The sequence below is a fragment of the Manis pentadactyla genome, chromosome 7 (assembly GCF_030020395.1).
Source record: "Manis pentadactyla isolate mManPen7 chromosome 7, mManPen7.hap1, whole genome shotgun sequence".
Taxonomy (NCBI): domain Eukaryota; kingdom Metazoa; phylum Chordata; class Mammalia; order Pholidota; family Manidae; genus Manis; species Manis pentadactyla.
This window is the reverse complement of record NC_080025.1, coordinates 98452843-98473070: the sequence shown is the minus strand read 5'-3', so window position 1 is coordinate 98473070 and position 20228 is coordinate 98452843. Positions and strand designations below refer to the sequence as shown.

At 39.2% G+C, this 20228-nt stretch overlaps 1 protein-coding gene across 5 annotated transcripts in view; it reads left to right on the top strand.

Annotated features, from left to right (window-relative positions):
- The window catches only part of OSBPL3 (oxysterol binding protein like 3), a 200758-nt gene extending 182172 nt beyond the window's left edge, over positions 1-18586 (top strand). For all 5 annotated transcript variants that reach the window (XM_036877960.2, XM_036877951.2, XM_057504595.1 and 2 more), the window contains 7 exons: positions 3001-3064; positions 5995-6073; positions 7243-7387; positions 9846-9990; positions 13295-13421; positions 15012-15134; positions 18229-18586. In XM_036877960.2, the coding sequence (XP_036733855.2) occupies positions 3001-3064; positions 5995-6073; positions 7243-7387; positions 9846-9990; positions 13295-13421; positions 15012-15134; positions 18229-18325 (780 nt within the window). In that variant the 3' untranslated portion in view covers positions 18326-18586. The remainder of the gene's footprint in view (positions 1-3000; positions 3065-5994; positions 6074-7242; positions 7388-9845; positions 9991-13294; positions 13422-15011; positions 15135-18228) is intronic.
- Positions 18587-20228: the final 1642 nt, after the last annotated feature.

The following is a 20228-nucleotide window of genomic DNA, read 5'->3' as shown; positions in this document are numbered from 1 at the left end:
TTATAGAAATATGGACCTTATTTTACAAAGGAATAAATGAGACTAAGAGTTTTGAAAGGTCAGACTCAACACATTATTTCTCTTAAGTACCCGTGAGACCTTAATCGTGCACGGAGGCTTTAGGGAAGGACCAGAGCCCAACTTTTGAGAGCAACTGGAGCATAAAAGAGCATTGGATTTGAAATCAGAAGACCTCAGTTTAAAGTTCTTCCCTTGTCACTAACTATGTGGCAGGGGATGATTCTTTGATTTGTTTCCTTATTTGTAAAATAAGCATAATGAAGACTCATGGTTACCATGAGAACTACATGGAAATACCACTCATGAGAAATGACCCTCCTACTTCATACCAGCATATGACCCTGGCGTTTTTACATGTTGTCATCAGTTTGCAGAGTCAGTGGTATCAGCCCTGTTTTGCAGATGAGGCAGCTGAGGCCCAAAGGGTTTAAAAACTTGATCAAGGTCATACAACCAAAGGTGATACTGCCCAGTTAGGGCCTTATCTGTGGAACTCCAAAAGTTATCCCTCATTCCCTGATGCTAGTGCAGCCCATGGCAGAAGCTCCAGAAATACTTCATGAACAAATAGCTGTTGTAAGGAAATAAGTCAAAGAAAAAATAAGGCATAAATTTAATTTCCCTGGAAAGCTCTATAAGCTTCTTAAAAGCAATGTGCACCAAATAAATCATTCCCAAAGACCTTTTTAAGCTAGAATAAAATAAGCAAAATCATTGGTATTTGAATGCTGAGATTTATTCATTCAGAAAACATCCTTTGAGCCTATCTAAAGGCACTCCGCTAAGCAGTAATACACTAATTGGACACAATAGTTTTAAAAGGCCACAGTTGCATAAGGGACATACATATACTTTATGGTATGATAAGGCTTCTTTTATAGTTAATATGGACAATATTTATCCCTGTTTCATGGAATTTAAAATTATTACAGTAAAGATTTATAGCTTTATACTGTATTTGGCTTTGATGCTTACATTTGGCCACTCCTAATAAAATGCCAAATTCCTGATCAAGGCTGTGGTCCCTATATTTTTTACTGCATAGATTCTGTGGGAATAATACTACATTATTTCTGCCTTATAAGATTCTACTTTAAAATATGCCTACATTATGAGGAAGGGGGAACATCCCATAGCTCCGCCCCCACTGCACTGGGTAGGGGGAGGTTGGTGGGGATTTATTGTCTTGCCCTGGTTTAGTTTTATAGTATCCCAGAGTTTAACAGTCCCCCAAAGAGTTTGCACTGAGAGCTGGTGGAGGAAGGAGGCAGAGATGGGTGCAGCATGTTGTGATATAAAGTATCTTCAAGGAGTTGGATTAAAAAGAAGACAATGAAGGCAAGCGGCTAGTTGCATTTTAGGAGTTAGATTTCTAAATTGTGCTGGAAATGAAAGTTACCCCTAAGAATCCCATAGGCTCTGGGAGGGGCTGCATTCTTAAGAGTCCATCTCATATTGGATCTAGGATGTATGTTCACTGAGACCTGAAAAATACCAGCACTATTTAAATCTGCTTCTACTTTCTTTGGGGTAAGCTGATATAGTTAAAATTCCATCAGTTAAATGTGTATATGGCATGACTCAAGTATCCTGTCCTGCTGTTCCTAACCTAAAGGAGTGGCACACAGAGAAATGGTTTTCAAATCATGATCCTTATTGCAGCTGAGGGTCTTGAGCAAGATGGGTGGCTAGGGATTTATCACATTCCCCCTGAAAACCATTGTTGTAAGCCCCAAATGCTGGCTTTTACCTCGGCTTCTTCTGTACCAGTGTATTTGGGAAACATGACTTCATCTTTCTGGTTTCAGTCTCCTTATTTGTAACATGAGGGCTTTGGGCTAGATGCTCTAAATATAAAATATTTTACTAAGAACCAGTGAAGTCTGAGCAATTTCTGGAAATGCTGCTGGCAGCAGTACTTTGATTTCATTGATACTAATTATAATAACTATGTATATCCCTCATGTGCCTTGAGTTACGAAGATAATAAGAAAATCTAACTAAGGAGCCATTTTTTTCTTCAGCTTCTTTAGAAATAAAACAGAAGCAATGACCCCAGCAACAAAAGGCAGGGGAATGTGCTACTGCCTCTGTTAAAGAGGATTCTCTTTTCTAGAACGTAATTGCATTATTTACTCAAGATATTTTTATCTTGATAGAAAATGAAAAAAAAATTTTTTTCTTAGCAGTTGACTAACATTTCTTCAATAGTTGTTTAGTTCTTTTCTTACAGAAACATTATTTTTTTAAATTATTTTTTATATTGAGGCACATACAATACAATGCACAAGTCTTAGTGTACAGCTTGATGAATTTTGACATGTGTAGACACTCATGTAGCCATTGCTCATATCAAGATGTCAGACATTCCCACCGATTTTTTTCCCTTCATCTATTTCACGCATCCCCCTATTCTTTTCAAAAAACTATCTCGGGTTGTTCTTCTTGTAATTGATTTGAAAAGAGGCTGGACTTCTTGATGCGATTTGCAAAAGAGTGAAATCTGCTGAGCCAAAGAGCATTTTGTGTTGCTTACCTGTACATTTAAAAATATGTACCAGTTGACTTCTTAATTAAAACGTTTGTAGGAACTTTTAGAACAGCTGTAGAGATTTTGACATTGGTAGCCAGTGGATTGTAGGGTTTCTGAGCAGGGAGGCCTTGTATGTTCCTGTTTTTATTTTCACATCTTTCAAAATGAGTCTCTATCCTCATCACTCACCACTGGCCGCTTTTCTCCAGGGTTTCTGGAGGCTTTCATTCATCCAATTTCTTCTCACCCCTAAGTGAACTTGAGCAAATGGGTGCTGACTGTATCACTAGCACCCTCTTGAGGACAGACATGTTAAAGGAAAATTAAAACAGTTTTTCATTCGTTTAGACACAGCACTGTTAAATCACCATGCAAGGGAGAAGGAATGGTGTTCATGAGACACAAAGTTAATTAATTTTTTGTTTTCTGGTCTTTGTTTCCATCAGGTCAGCCACCATCCACCTATCTCTGCATGTCACGCTGAGTCTGGAAATTTTGTTTTCTGGCAAGGTAATGTGCAGATATATTTGACCTCCATCATTTTTTATAATATTATAGATTTATTTTAGTCAGAAACTACTGTAAATGCTTAGTTCAAAAGTGGGCCCTTTACTTGGACCTTGTTGGAAGGATCTGTACCACTTGGTGTTCTTGCTCTCATCTCTGAACAATAACTGTTACTTGTCTACTTCATAGTTAAGGATTCAGGAGGATAATTTAGTTGTTCCCTTTAAAAAAAAATTCTCACTCTTTGTCTGAGCTACCACCATTTATTCCTTTCACTTTTTCTCTGTTTTATTCCAGCCACTTGAAATGTCTCACATATTTCAAGGGATACTAAGTATTTCCAGTTACTTGTCTAGAGTCTAGAGAGTAGAAGGGTTTTTTTTCTTTGAAAAATTTAAATTTTATTTCTAAAATCAGATTTTACATTGCTGACTTTTTTTTTTCCAGCTTTGGGGTTGTTATTCCTATATTCTGTTTATATTTTGGATTTGGGAGGGGATGGGTAAGTAAGGCTTGTACACAATTCCTAAATGGATTAACAAATTTTGTTCACGTATTTCTTTATTCAAAAGTTGGTGTGTACTATAGAAAAAAAATCTGAGCATCCCAGGTTTTCAAATAATGAACACATGTCAGCTTTTAAAACATTTTCCTCTGCTAACAGTAATAAAACCTGATTTGCCACACTGCCTTTTTTAAAAAAAATACATCTATAAAATGTTAAAGATATGAAAAAGTGTTTTGTAAAGACTCTTCCTCCACCCCAGTTCTCAGCCACCCAGTTCCTTTCTCTAGAGGCAAAATCAGTGTTACCAGTTCAGGTTATGAAAACCAGTTTCCTTTCTGAATCTTTGCTACTAAAGTTTAGAATTGAAGCTTGATTAGAAATTTTTCTAGCTTTCACTGAAACTCTCTGGAAATAATTCTTATTTTTTCCTCACCCACTAATTGCTAAGTGTCATTGGCCCTGTCAGCACTTCATTTAAGTTATGTACCATGTAATCAGAAGGGTCTTCTTCAAGTACCTCTCGTGTGCTCTTTATGTTACTCATGGCTTCCCTCCTCATCAGCCTTTTCCTGGACAATCCCACCTGTTCCCATAGGTCCATGACTCCCAGATCCTGCTTTCTTATCCAATCTGATGTTTTTCTTTTACTGCATTATTTAGACCATTTACATTTTTGTAATTATTGATGTAGTTGGGTTTAAATGTGGCCCCTTGTTATTTATTGCATCTGTTCTTTGTTCCCTCTTTCCTCTTTTCTGCCTTTTAGGCTGAATACTTTCTATGATTTCATTATCTCTTTTTGTCTTATTAGCTATACCTCCTTGTTGAATTTTTAATTGTTACTTTAGGAACACATTATATTTCTTTAATGTATCACAGGCTATCTTCAAGTAACATTAGTCACTTCACGTTTAGTATAAGAAACTTACAAAAGTATACTTCCAGTTCCCTTCTCCCAACCTTTGTGCTTTTGTGGACATACATTTTATTTATTATGTTATAAACCCTGAATATGTTATTACTGTTTTTGCTTTAAACAATTAACTTTTTGGGGGTAACAGCTTTGAGATAATTTATATCCCATACAATTCACCTAATTCAAGGGTGCAATTCAATGGTTTTTAATATATTTACAGAGTTATACAATTACCACTAAATCAATTTTAGTACATTTTCATCCTTTAAAAAAAACTCTTTAGCCAATATTCCTCACTGCCCCAGCTTCCAAATTCTGTCAGACTCTTCTATCTTTAGGCGGTCACTAATCCACTTTTTGTCTCTACATATTTGCCTAGTCTGGGTATTTCGTATAAATGGGATCATGCAGTCTCTGGCCAGGGGCTTCCTGGTCTCAGTGCCACCTCTCTCCTGGACCATGGTCATGGCAGCATCCTTGCCTCCCTGCCCTCACCTTTACTTCCCTACAGTGGATTTTCGTGCAGCAATCAGAGGGATCATCCATCTCTGCCATTTTTTTTTCTGTTCTCTGTTTCCCTGTTGGCACTACCATTCCTACAAGTTAGAAAAAATGAAATCATCCACAAATTCTCTCTGTCTTCACCAGTCTGCATTTGATTTGTCACCCAGTTCTATTTCTGCTTCTCTAGTGGTTCTAGGATTATTCCCTTCCACTCCATCCCCCACTGCTGCTGTCTTGGTTCACTTCACCCTCATTTACCCCTGGAGCAGCTACAGTAGCCTCATAACTTGTCACCTTGCTTTTCATTTCTGCTTCTGGTCCATTCTCCATATCGCTCCCAAACATTGTTGCAAAACCTGTGTCTAATCATATTAGTTCTCTGTGTAAACAATACCTTATTTCCTCCCCAGTGCACACAAAACAGACTTCTTAGCCTGGTTTTTGAGCCCACTGAGTTTTTGTATTCAGTCTGTCTTTCTGCTCTTCCCTGTAGACAATCTGAGACCTACAGGACAGAACTACACCATATTCTCTTATGTCCCCTTGGACAAGCTGTGTCTTCTGCCTTAAATTACTTTTTCTCCACCTGGTGAACTCTGGCTTGTTCTCCAAAGCCCAGTTTTCATGGCCTCTGCAGACAGGCCTTCTCTGCTGCCTTGCTCAGGCATGGGAGTCACTCCTCCTCCTCGGGCTCCATGTCGCCTCACCGTGTGCACAGTTGCAGCCCGTGCCTCACCGAGGGGGCATTGCTTGTTTTCACTTCTGTTTGCCTTTCATACCATGAGTTCTTCCAAGGGAGGGACTTCATCTTATAAGTTTAGTTTCCCTGATTCTGTTCTGAGTACTCTGTTCGTACTTAAAATGAATGAAAATTATCCCATAAGACAATGGATTTTATCATGAAGAGATTGTTCTATATCGTGATTAATCATTTATCCAGCCTAAGAACTCTTTGATCTACCTAGCTCTCTTGATAAATATGTAATAATTGGTATTTCATTTCAGATGTGAGATGGAAAAACAAATTCTGGGGCAAATCCATGGAAATTGTTCCCATTGGCACAACCCATGTAACTCTGCCGGTGTAAGTTCTTCTGTGATTAGGAACTTCATGGAATTTAGAGCCAAGACAGAGGTTTAGGAACAGCATATGGCTGGCCACTGTCCCCTGTAGTGTCGAGCATCTGTTCTTATCTTTTAGTTGGTTTCACAGTAGGTTCAAATGTACTTCATTTTGACAATCTTGCATTTTCTTTCAGTCAAATGGGAATGTTTCCTGGAGGACAAAGTTCCTGGAAGAGTAGCTGTTTTAAAACATATTTCCACTTTCTAACAAAATTAAGAATGGTAGTTTTTCTTTAATATTGGTTGCCATGCCTCGCTGCCACTATTCCTTTTAAGAAGGATATGGCCTTGATCCTATAGGGATTATTAATATCATTTATAAAGCAAAATGGCTGTGAGCGTGGCCTCTGGAACTGGGCTGCCAGGACTTAACGTTTACTCCACCACTTACTAATTACAGCTTCTTGGGCAGGTTCCTTAACCTTTCTGATCAACAGTTCCCGATATATAAAATGGGAATAATAAACCACCTACTTCACAGGGTTGTTGTGAATGTAAAGCACTTAAAGTAATACTTGGTTCATAGTATATGTGCCACGTAATGTTTGGTCTTCTTACCATTGTCCTCATAATTATTATTTAGCTCTGAAAGTAGTATCTGAATACTTTCTCATTGTAAAAGATTTAAGATCAATGGATCTTAAGATTTGTGTATAAGATAGATGTGTGTATGTATATATACATAAAATACATGTGTATGTGTACATAAATATACGTGTGTGGACACAAATATGTATGTGTGTAGGGAGAGCAAATTGTAAAAAATTCCCATACTTTTCCCATTGCCACTTCCCTTTCCTAGTTTGGTCACTTTAGGCAAGTCACCTCTGGCTCTCAGTTTCCTCCTCTGTCAAAGGAGGGAATGGGTTGATCAGGTGACCACCAGCTTCTGCTGAAGCCCCTGGCAGCCTCCAGAGCGCCCCAGTGTGACTGCTGTCACCCCCTAGTGGGCATGTCTCCTTGGGTCGTGGAAGCTCAGAATGCCCAGGGCAGCTTAGGCACTCAGTATTGGTTCAGTAAGGAAGGAAGGAGTAATTCATTACATGGCTTATTTTTTAAAAGAGCAGTGTTTGCATTTGCTGCTGGCTCTTCTGGGAATTGTTACTTTGACTTTTTCCTCCTTTTTAGTTTTGGAGATCATTTTGAGTGGAACAAAGTGACCTCTTGCATCCATAACATCTTAAGTGGGCAGAAATGGATTGAGCACTATGGAGAGATTGTCATCAGGAACCTGAGTGATGATTCCTGCCACTGCAAAGTGAATTTTATAAAGGTAACTCAGGTGGCCTTGTGAGTGCTGACTCTGGAAAGACCTTGGCAGAGCTGCAGTCTCAGGGCGCAGGGTATTCAGGCAATTGTTATCTTTGCCTTCGGGTCAGTAGACAAACAATGCCGGGGGCTCCCTGGTTACCCCCTGCCTCTCTCCCCTGGACCAGGGCCATAGCCCTTCTTGGCCTTCCTCCTTTCATCTTCTTCCCCTGCTGTCGGTCCTCACTGCAGCCAGAGGGACCTTCTAAAACCTAGGTCATCATGCTACAATATGGATAAACTTTGAAGATACCATGCTGAGCAAAATAAGCCAGACACAAAAGAACCAATATTGTGTATCTCTATATTTATGAGGGACCCAGGGAGTCAAATGCATAGAAAGTAGAATGATGATTGCCAGGGGCTGAGGGGAAGGAGGGCTAGGGAGTTATTATCCAGTTGGGTACAGAGTTTCAGTTTGGAAAGTTGAAAAGGTTCTAGAGATATGTAATGGTATTTGCACAACATTGTGAGTGTTCTTAATGTCACTGAATTGTACACTTAGAAATGGCTAAAGTGGTAAATTTTGTTATGTATGTTTTACTACAATTAAAAAAAGAAAGTTATGCTGTATTTCACCAAAATCCTCCAACAACTTCTGTCTGCCCTTGAGTAAGGCCTGCATCCTTACAATGGTCCACAAGGCCCTGCACAGCCTGTCCTCCCCACCCCTGCACTCACACTCTTGCACACATAACCACATGCACAGGTACATGTGCACAAATGTGCACACACACACACACATTCCCCTCCAACCTCAACTCCTAGCACCCGCTTAAAAATCTCATATGCTTAATATGGCTATAAAATGTTACCCTCCTCAAGGAACATTTGCTTTTAATTAAGATAAAAATCACAAGCCAAGAGATTAGGTTTTAGTTGCGGAATTCCATGCAGTATCTCTGCACCACCTGTAGCTGGTCGGGGGCATCATGGAGAGGTGGTTTGGGTTCTTCATTAGACCCTAGAAATCAAACTGGGTTGTGGACAGATAAAATGCTAGTAGTGATTTGGAGTAAGATGAAAGTGACCCTGCCTTAAAAACTTCATCTAAGCTCTCTGCAAAAATAAGCAGAAGACATGTGAAACCTTCATAAGAGTGTATATTAATCATACCTTAATAAAAAATTTAAAAAAAAAAAGAAGCAGAAGACAGCATGGAATAGGTAGACTAGATAAGAGCCATCTAGTTCTTAACATTTTCCCCAAGGAAATGTGCGTGACTCACATTTCTACCACCCACCTGGTAGTCATTCACTTAGGACCAGAGAATAGATTTTTGTAGCTGTGAAAGTGACAGGAATTGGAAAGTTGGATACGCCTCTGGCGTTGAAAGAAAATGTGAATGCAGGTGCAGACATCACTCGTGAGACACGACTACCTCCCTCTGTGGTGGCCCACCATGGTGCCAGCACTGGACGTGTTGGCAAGTATCTCTAGCAGAAAATCTGACTCTTGCTTCGGAAAAAAACTAAGAGCCTAGTTGGTGCTTGTTTCCCCTTCCTCCCATTTTTACATGACTAGAGAATGCAATGTTACATTTCTGATACGGCCCCGAGATGCTGCTCTACTCTGCCTTTCCTCCCATTTTCCCCACAGACGTAGAATGGAGAAATGAAACCACCTGAAGAGGCCTGAAAACGCCACTCAACTTTATGATTTCCAAACATGGGTTCTGTTTTGGCTGCAAATAGTACTAGAATTCTTGATTTATGAATGAATGCTTTCTGTTCTCCTGTAGAGGGTTTTAGGGCAGCAAGATAGTTGGGATAGCTAAAAAAAAGCAACCCTAGGGAGTTAGAGCTCCCTCTGCTGGCCACCCTGTGGGACTGTATAAAACCCACAAGTCTGAGCTGAGCTGAGCTGACCTGGTCTCACTCAGACCAGGACCAATTTACAATGTGAGTATGAATTGAATAAGGTTCCTATGGGTTGGATGAACAGATCTAGACTGGGGACAAAAGTAATAGAAGAAACTGAAAACTGATTGGTTTACAAAGCAGCCTCCTTGGTTGGTTTACAAAGGACTATCTGGTTCCTTTAGAGAAAAAATTATGAGTTGTATTTCTTTTAAATTGCAATAGTCAGAGCCACAGTGACAGCTGTCAAACATCTGTTCCAGAGGAGGGGGCTTAAGACCCACTCACACCACTTGGCTGATGTGTGAGAACTGAGCAAAAGTAGGGGAAAATATATCTTTCACGAATGTTAGTTGTTGAGTTACAAACTATAAATAAAGGGTTAGCTGATAATTTGTATTAAATAATTAACATATGATTTTTTTTTTAAGTCGGGACCCAGAACTGGTAAACTATATGTGATGTAGAATCATTCTTGTTTTTTTCTCTTTCTTTCTTTTTCTCTTAATATCTGTAATAAGTTGACACTAAAATATAAACAGAGAAGTCTCATTTGAATCCTAGGCAAAATACTGGAGCACTAATGCCCATGAGATTGAAGGTACAGTATTCGACAAGAGTGGAAAAGCAGTACATCGGATATTTGGAAAATGGCATGAAAGCATCTATTGTGGTGGCTCTTCTTCGTCTGCTTGTGTCTGGAGAGCCAGTTAGTATCAGCCCTGGGCAGAGGGTGGGGGGTGGGGCATGGCCAGAGGAACTGCAGGTGGCTGGCATCAGTGCCTGTTGTCTCTAGCCTCTGCCTGCTTTGAACCATCTTCAGGTACTGGTCCTACCTAATCATATTTCAAACTCAGCCTCATGCTTATCAACAAAACCTTAGTTGGTCTAAGTCCTGCCTTTTAATCTCATAACAAAGCCATTGCTAATCCAGGGTCACCCTGAGGAAGCCTTCCAGTCAGTACACATCATTCCTGAGCCTATGCTGAGCACTAAGGAGGAATGTCAGTGAAGCACAAGAAGTCATTCTAGAGTAGGAATAAAGGGAAAACTTACTAGACAAGCAGAGTGGCCTGAGGTTCTACAAGAGCTAGGGGTCCCCCAGATTTTCCCAGCACCATAAACCACTCCAACTTCTGCTGTAATTCCAGAAGAATGTTGTGTCCTTTGAGCAGCTGTGGGAGAAGGGCTAGAGAAGCCAAACCTTCAATAATATGTCCCCCAAAACATGTTAAGACTTTAGTTCATCTTCTAATATGATAAATATGTTTCTAAGGCATGGTCATATTGTACCATAGTTCTGAAATACCACCATTGGTATGTTTTAGGCTAATCAAAACAAAAAAGAAAAAACATTCTAATAGTGGCTTGAGCCATTAGATGTATGCTGTTTCTTAACAATTGAGGGGATGGATGGCCCCAGGTTTGTTACATAGGCAACTTACCTATGTCAAGAGCACAGATCATTGAGGACACATTCTAGCCACTCCCCAGTATGGCAGTGATATTTCCTCTCATGGATGTAAAATGGTTGTCATGCTTCAGTATCATGTCCCCAAGTGACAGCTCATTAAGAGGAGATGGGAAGACAAAATAGCTTTCTTCTCTTGTGCCTTCCTCTTTTCAGGAATGAACTGTTACCTAGGATCTCCCAGCAAATGTCTTTATAAGTTGTCATCCTGAAGTGGGTCCAAACTCATCCCTAAACCAGTCATGGGCAACTGGGTAGGCAGGAGAGGTTCAGATGGGCTTAGATGCATCCCCCAGGGAGGGCACAATGCCACGTGAAAAGATCAGCTTTCCATTGGCAAGAAGAAAAGGGAAATGACTGTAGAGTAGGCAACAGCAGTGCCTCCTTCAGTGAGGAGCAGCCATCTCTTCCACCATCACAGAGATTCCCATGATGCTATAGAATGAATTGACACATGTGGCCACCTTCCTGGCTTCAGATGTTCAGAGGCACTCTTGAGATTTTGCAGGTGAGACACTTGCTCTCCTTTGCCTAAAGTATAGCTCACAGATGAGAACTGCCATTCTCTCTGGATGTTAAAGTAGTAGCTTGACAAAAGAAAACTCGGTAAGGTTGTTATTCATTGACTTTATGTTTCTGCCTTGGCACCCTGCTCATCTTCAAGAAAAGCCACTGTCTTTACTTTGGTGGTTGGGAGATTGGAGTGGATTTTAGAAAACAGTGGGAAGTTTTGCTATTATTTTCACCCTATGATATATAGAGAATTAGATTTAAAATTAGACAAAAAGGACTTATGAAGTTTTAAAAAAATGGGTCTGCGGTAGAGTTCATGGAAAGCATTTGTATTGATATTTGTATATGAAAACAACTAGAGCTGAGGCTGTGAGTGGATTCTATTAGCCTATATTTGATTTACTTGATGTGTAAATTTGTGTATTTTTAGCTTCATTTTTGGCTGAAATTCAAGTTAGGGAAATACACTTACCTTAGTCTGCTTGTGCTCCTAAAGTAAATATCACAGACTGGGTAGTTTAAACAACAGAAATTTACTTTTCTCACAGTTCTGGAGGCTGGGAAATCAAAGATCAAGGTGCTGGCAAATTTGGATTCTATTGAGAGCCCTCTTCCTGGCTTGCAGACAGCTGCCAGATCAGGGCCCAGCCCCTCTGACCTCAGCCGTAATTACTTCCTTAGAGGCCCCAAATACAGCCATAGTGGGGTAGGGCTCCAACATATGAATTTGGGGAGGACACAAACATTCGGTCCATAGTAGTTAGCTCCTGGCACCCCCTCAACCATTCCCTTCTCACATGCAAAATATATTTATCCCATCCCGACAGCCCCCAAGTCTTAACTCATTCCAGCATCAACTCTTAAGTCTGAAATACAGAGTCTCATTTGAATATCACCTAAATTGGGTATGGATGAAACTTAAGGTATGGTTCATCTTCTCCAGCTGTGGAACCAAAATGTGCTTCCAAAGCACAATAGTGGGATAAGCAGAGGATGGACATTCCCATTCCAAAGGGGAGGTATAGGAAAGAAGAAAGGATGGTAGTTCCCAAGCAAGTCCAAAACCTAGCACAGTGGATGCCACTGGATGTTAAGACTAGAGATCATTCTCTCTGATTCCCTGCCCTCCAGACGCACTGGGGCAGTGGCCCTCCCTCCGTGGCCCCCATGGCCCTGGGTGGTGGCAGCCTGGCATGTTGAAACTATGCGAGTGGCCCCACCCTTTGAAAGGGAGAGGCAGCCTTGCCCGCTGGAACTATAGTCTGGGCCTGTGGTGGGAGTGGCAGCCTGGAGGATCTCTGACTCACCTTCAGAGTCATCTTCCCTTTACTTGAAGGCTAACGCATATTTGCAGCTGAATAGCATTAGGGAGCCAGCTTATGAAACACCAGTAGTCCAAGAGCTTAACTTCATTCTGTCCTATTCTCTCTGTCTCTTGTGGTTCCAGCTGGCAGTATTTCTGCTGGTATAATGCCATCCCTATTCCTAACTTCTACTGAGATGGTTTTAAATTTAAATCTGTAAGATTTGGAGAGACAAGAGTTGGTGTAAAGAGGGGCAGAAAAGAAAGGAATAACAATGACCACTTGCCCTGGGTTCAACAGTATTCTGGGTACTGGACAGAGTTCCAGGAGAATTTGACACTTCTTAAATGAAAAATGGATTCTCTAGGGTGAGAGTCTTCTTAGTCAGGAAAAGTGGGCCTGGAATTCTTTTTAACAGGTTTATTTTAGTAACAAATTATTGTTCTAGTTTCCACAGTATAGAAACTTCATGGCATTGCATAAATTTGCTGTATGGCCATACCAAAGAGGCCTTATCCTTGTAAGCAGAAGGAAACTTATAGAGAAGAAAATTTAGAGAGAAATATTCAGTACCTATTTGTTAGCCAGAATATTTTAGTAGAAATGGAAAAGTTTAGAGCTGAAAGAGAAAAATTGTAGCTGGTCCTAGATGAAAAAGGTGAAGGAATTAAAATATAAAGAAAATGAAATGCAAGTTACAGACGAATGGCTTCTTTTTCTTTTAGATCCCATGCCAAAAGGTTATGAGCAGTATTATGGCTTCACACAGTTTGCGCTAGAATTAAATGAAATGGATCCATTATTAAAGTCTTTATTACCACCTACTGACACTCGATTTAGGCCAGACCAAAGGTAAGGATTTTAAAATCTTTATCTCCAGAGATGTAAAACTCTTTATAAAAAGTCTTGTCCCAGGCTACCAAAAGAGCCTGAGTGAGATAATGTCATCACGAGTAGAGATCAAGGGGGACTTTGAGTCCATGGAGGGAATTAAGCCCAGCTTAATTCTGTGTGGCTTGACCTTTATTCATTAGTAGAGCCCTGTTTCTGTTGACATAGCAAAAAAAAAGTGTTTATTTGTAAGAGTCTTCCTGCATATAATAACATAGAACGTGTTGTGTGTTCAAGAGTGAAAAAAAATCCAGCTGCCTTACTCCTCGAATTTGAATTATTTTGGTGCCCTGAGATCTAACATCTGATCCTAGGTTTGCTGCTGACAATCTGTGTGACATATGATAAATATTTTTAGTCTTAGCCTCAGTTTCCTGTTTTGTAAAATGGAAATAATTATCTCTGCCCTAAGGCCTTTCTAATTAAGACTTAAAACTCAGAAAAAAAATGGATACACATGACTTTATTTAGAAACAAAACATCCTTCTTCATGGTAAAGTAAATATATATATATACTGAAAGTCTAAAGATAAATGACAAACTGAGAAATCTGTATTTGCAACCCATTTTATGAATTGGTTCTAGAAATCAAGATCACAAAAAATTCTTGAAATCATTAAATCATTAAAATCATTTAAAACATGGACATAGGGAAATGAAGAGTTCACAAAATAGGAAATACAGATATCCCTTAAACACATGAAAAGATGCTCAATCTCATCAAAGGTATTCAAGTTATTAAAGCCACATTGACATACTCTTTCTTAACCTATCATATGGCAAAGATTCAAAAGTTTGATGCGATCTGAGACTATGTGAAAAAGGTACTCTGATAACATTCTGGTGGGAATGCTATAATGCTATTTTTCAAAAGTCTATAGTAAATTGCTATAATGCCCATACTACAAACTCACTTTTTAATCCAGGATTCCACTTGCAGAAGTTTTTCCTACAGATATACTAACCCATGTGCAAAATGATAGATATATGTGGTCATTAACAGCAGCAATTCTAACATTAAAAAATTAGAAACATCCCCAGTGTCTTTCATAGGGAATTGTTTAAATAAATGAAGGTATATCCACACAATTGAGTATTGTACACTATTAAAAAGTGAAGCTATTTGTGTCCTACCAAGAAAGATCTCCAAGATATATTGCTAAGTAAAAAGTAAAAACAAGAAACCAAGGTATAAACAGTATGTGCACCATGCTACCATTTATATTTTAAACAGGGAGGGAGGTGTAAGGATGTATATTAACACTAGCTTATATATGTATAAATCTCTAGAAGGATGCATAAGAAACTAGTAACAGTGGGTTACCTGAGGTGGGGTGGTGGTGGTGAGGAGACAGGTAGAATTAGGAACAGGGATGCAAGGGAGACTGTGCCCCAAAGTCCTTGGAGTATTTTTAAGGGTTGGAGAGGGGTCTTATGTATAGGAAAGCATTTTGAATATCCAGTCTGAGGCACATGTAATCCCAGTAGTAGTAATGATTGTTATATTTTCTTGGAATTCATGTTCCTTTATTTTTTTCCTCAATACTTCAGGTTTCTAGAAGAAGGGAATGTAGAAGAAGCTGAAATACAAAAGCAGAGGATTGAACAGCTACAGAGAGAAAGGCGGAGGGTCTTAGAAGAAAATAACGTGGAACACCAGCCTCGGTTTTTCAGGTGTGTGCAGGGACTGTGTGGGTCATTGCTCAATAGGTACTGGCAATACCTGATGCTCCCACTGTGAGGAAATTGAACAGGGGTGTTCTCTACCCAAATGAGAGGGTTCTGAATGATTTTCCTGCTTCAGAGTAGTTTAACCTCACCTCTGTGTGACAGCTGGACTTTCTGTGGGCACTTGCCTCTGGGCTGTCCCTTCCTCTGTCCTACACAGGAGCAGCATCCCCTTTTCTGCATCCCTTGCCCTTTTCCCAGCTGCCCCTCAGTGCCTCACCCAGTGACTTTGCAGAGGAGGTGCTCAGTAAGTGCCTGTGGAAGAAGCAATCAGACTACCCCAACCCGTCTCCCAATACCAGACCAGCTTTTAAAATCCACGTCTAAGGTGGGTCACCTGCCTAGGTATACTTCCCAGAATGACAGACATAATTAACAATCACCCACTGGTTACCAAAACAGAAATTCCAAGTAGTCTACTTTTTTAATTGCAGATGCTCCAATGTGCTTAGACTTGAAACATTTATTATTAATTTTGAAATAACTTCCCAAGAAGGTCTTGTTAAAAATAGACTGAAAGATTTAAAAGGGGCATCGTAGATCATCAGCTCTTCAGCACCTTTTACCTTAACTAAAAGGAAGTGAAGGCCCAAAGATTATAGGCGGTCCACAGAGGACCCGCCACACTATCCTGGCTCTGGCCGGCTCTCCTGACTGCAGGCCAGAACTCTATACGATTTTAGGGTTGATCTAAAAAATCAACGTTAAAACAGGCACATGAAGAAAAGTGACAGGCTCTTGCCCTACCCCTTCCATCCTAGCCTTGCTCTGAGGGCAGCCAGGGCCTTGTTTGGGGGTAGTTTGGGTTTGCCATTGCTTTTTAATGGGCAACAGGAATACTTTTAAGAGGAATTAGCTGCTATTCTATCAGTAAATGATAAAATATTATTTCCAAAATAGCAATAGTAACAAGTAACAGTTTATCCCTAAAATATATATAATGCTCTTTCCCTTAGAGTTGATGTGGTCTTTGCCAGATCCCTTCTGATCACTTCCACGAACTCAGGATATAAGTGATTAAGATCAACTGACCAGAGTTTTTTCCTGAAATATTCATAACTTCTTTTAATATCTAAACAATAAGATGCCTTAAATTAATTTTCTGAAAAATGCAAGGCATAGATAAATGGATAGCTTAATAGACTGATCAATGATAGATACATACATATGCCCTCAAGGAGACTGTTTCTTTTTTTCTCTTTGATAAATCATCTAGTGTTGCTTTAAAAACAAGGAAAATCTACATTTACACAGATGTTCATTACAGTATTTTTTAGGATCATTAAAAATTGTGGGTAACAAAACTGTCTCAAGAACTAGGTGAGGAGATTCATCAACTTGATCTAATATGAAAGCAACAAAATGACTTCACAAAGTCTTTGCAGCTATGTGGGTAATGAATCAACGTTTAAATGCAGAATATAAAATACTGTCTAGGTTGTCATTGCAGCCATCTAACAATTATGTCTGGTATGGAAAAGGCCATGGCTCTTTCTCCTTTTGATTGCCTGTATTATCAGAGTATTGGATATGACAAATAAAAAGTTAGAGAAAAGGCAAGAGTTCTTCAGCAACAGCAGTACTGGCAAAGAGGTGACAGAAAGGAATGTGGGACTTAGATGTTGCCATTAACACTCACTCAATGACAGTGAATTCAAACAGTTGCCTGTAGTCTGTTGTAGGGATTGACCACAATTTAACAGGTACCCTGTGGGGGTGGGCACTAAGGAGGTTGTTTTCAATCTCTAGCTTCTATAAATATATGTTTATAATAATATAATAAACATAAAGTAATGTTATTTTGTATATGCATGAGTGTAGTTACATTAAGAATTCCTGTAAGTAGAGATCAGAGTGTGTGCTTTTGTAATGTTGGCGGATATTGTCTTATGTCTTCAAAGCAAAAGGAGAGCATGCCTGTTTCTCCATACTCTCAGGAACAGATTTTTGTCACACTTGTTTTCCTATTCTAACAAAGGTATATGCTTGAAATGAGCCAGTTTGCCCAATTCTGCCAAGCCATAGAAAATGAGGAGCCCCTTAGTACCAGAGTCACCAAACTTTTCCAGTAGAGGGCACGTAGTAATATTGTTAGCTTTGCAGGCCGTAAGGTCTCAGTAGTGATTACTCAACCCCGCTGTGCAGGGTGAAAGCAGCCATACACAATACTAAAGTCAATGGGCATGGGTGTGTTCTAATAAAACGGTTTTACAAAGACAGACAGAAGGCTGGCTTTGGCCTTTAGGTTTGGGCTGTAGTTTGCTACCTTATTGTGATGATGGAAAATGATCTCCAGTACATACTATGTCAAAAATTCAAGGGATAGGAAAATGTAAAAAATGGGAGAGGGGTGAAGTATGTGTTCATACACATTCATACATGCATGAAACTAGTCTGAAAGAATAAAGTTGATAAATAAGAGGTGGAGAGATAGGAGGAGAAGAAAACTTTAAGCTCCTGCCCTTTTGTGCACCTTTTGAATTTTGATCTAGGTAATATATTATCTATTCAAAGAATAGTGAACCAAGGTTACTCGCTCCACACTGTTACAGCTTCTAGTTCCTTTTCTTTTTTTTTTTTTTTAAATCCAAGCAAAGTCTTTATTCAGCCAGCTAGCTGGGGCCGACAGCACCTCCCCTGACACTCAGGTCAAGTCCGAGCTGTCGACCTTCCTTTTCTTTTGAATGTTAACTTTATCACTTGATATGAACAATGTGGTTGATTTGTAGCTTTTACATATTCATACCCAAGGTGGTGACTATCATCCCAGCCATGTTTTGAATACAACAAACTCTTCTTCACTTATGCTTCTCCAAGAAGCACTATTTTTTATAAACTCTGAGAAGTCAAAGTCAGAAAGAACAATGTGTTTGCCAGACTTCCAGTTCCCTCACAACTTCAGTACTGGTCTTTTAGGGACATTGCATACATTTGAGAATGGTAGCCTGGCAGGGGTGGGAGGGAGGGAGAGGGAAAGGGAAAGAGAGAGACCAGGACAGTATTTTCAAGAGCCTTCAGAAAGTATTTCTTCTTTTCACAGGAAATCTGATGATGACTCTTGGGTGAGCAATGGCACCTATTTGGAACTTAGAAAAGATCTTGGCTTTTCCAAACTGGACCATCCTGTCTTGTGGTAAAAGGAAAAAGAATGAGCCATCCTTGTACTCTCCTATTTTTGCTTTCTGAAGCCACAAACCTCTGTCTGTATATTTAAAAGGTACTATCTAGGTTGATCACTTGTGCTTAGCTTAGAATTGTAAGTATTTAAGGATATATTTTCTTCAATAGATTTCTTTACAATTTTAAATGTTATCACAATCATTTATATGAATGTAGAACACCTTGATATTTCTTTTTATATATAAACTATTTAATAAAAATGAAAGATTTAATGTTAATGTGTGGGTTAAAAAAGAAGCTTTAACACTAACTTTCCAAAGGTTACAAAATTTCAAATTAAATTTATGCCTTATAGAATTATGTTGGAGAAAAAAATCCATCTCTCCCAGGTGCATTAGGAAATAAGAACACCCAGGGTTACGCACCCATGCATAAGCTACCCAAGTTTAATTTGGTAGCTCAGATATCTTCTTGCCTCCAACAGCTCTTGAATCTCCCAGACAGAACAGTTCTGCCAGTGCTGCTCTGAAGAACATTTGTGTTTGCATCTCGGTAGTTGGGAGGATGGAACAATTTTAGTGGAGTGTATATTTTTATATGAGATGGATATGAGACCTTCTTGAAGGGGAAGTATTTGAGCTCATCACTCTCTATAGTTTTATTGCCTATGTGCCAATTTGTACAGTTACTCAGAGCAATCGTTGTTAATCTGAGAAATCCCCATTAATTAAATGTTTTAATGGCATCCCAGAGATGCAATAGGAAATCTCTCCTTAGTGAGAACTGAACCCTTGACAAATTAAGAAACTATTTTCTGCTACCCACCCAACTCTTAGTTTCCCTGCTGTCCCCACATCTCTGTCAAGTATGGAGTGTTCCAGTTTAGTGTAAAACATACAGCACATTCCACACAGCAGTTTGATTTTTGATTTTCTAAAAGCTTAGCAAAATAACTGTTCAAAATAACTCAACATGTTTTTCTTAAATACCGTTTTGGTATTTTCTACCTCTTAATAATACCACATTTGAGATCTTGTATAAAAAGTTTGACCGTCTGCCTTATAGACAAATGTAGAGAATTGATGTTCTTCCTTTGTGTTGTGTTCTGACAAAGCTGTAAGTGTCTTATCCCTTTCCTCTACTTCCTTCTTAGTCACACCACCCTTTTGTGAGTTTTGCAGTAGTCTTGAGTAATACAGATCATAACTATTTAAAGGGGAAACTTTCTAAATGTGCTATTTCAAAGTACAATAGAATTTGTGCAGTGGTTGAATGTGTTATCAAAGCAATCCCTGCTTCTGCCCAGATTACATTAAAACCAAAGCCTCATTCTTAAGACCTTTAATGTCTGTAACAGTCCTTTGGGACAACTAGTGTAATGGTGTGGTAAAAAGATTTCTCCAGAAAACATTTTTAGATATTTAAATAATTTCAGAGCATGTCGAATGCTATGAATGAAAAGTAGAATAAATAACAAAAAAATGCATGACTTTTCAGTATCACACCAAATAACCAGTTGGACAGTATTTCATTTTCAAAATGTAAAGGTATTTGAAGTGGATCAGTGATCTTTTGGAATCTGCAGGTAACTAGCATTTAAAAACAATGACTTATTAAATATTATGTTCATTCATTCCATTTTATCAAGGTGTCAAGATGAGCACAGTGTGAGTATCACTTCTATTTCTAAGCAGTTCAGTGACACAATCAAATTCTTTGGTATGTGCTTTGTCTTTTTCTTTCCAAGCATGTATCTAAATTCTGCTCACAGACAGGAAGTGGCAGGCTATAGATTTAAGGGTACTCAAAGGGAAAACAAATCTAGTTTTCACATTGTGAAGGTTAATGTAGAATTTTAAAAATACTGATCATTAGATAGGCCTGCTCCAGAGGCTGGCTCAAAGAGAAAAACAACAACAA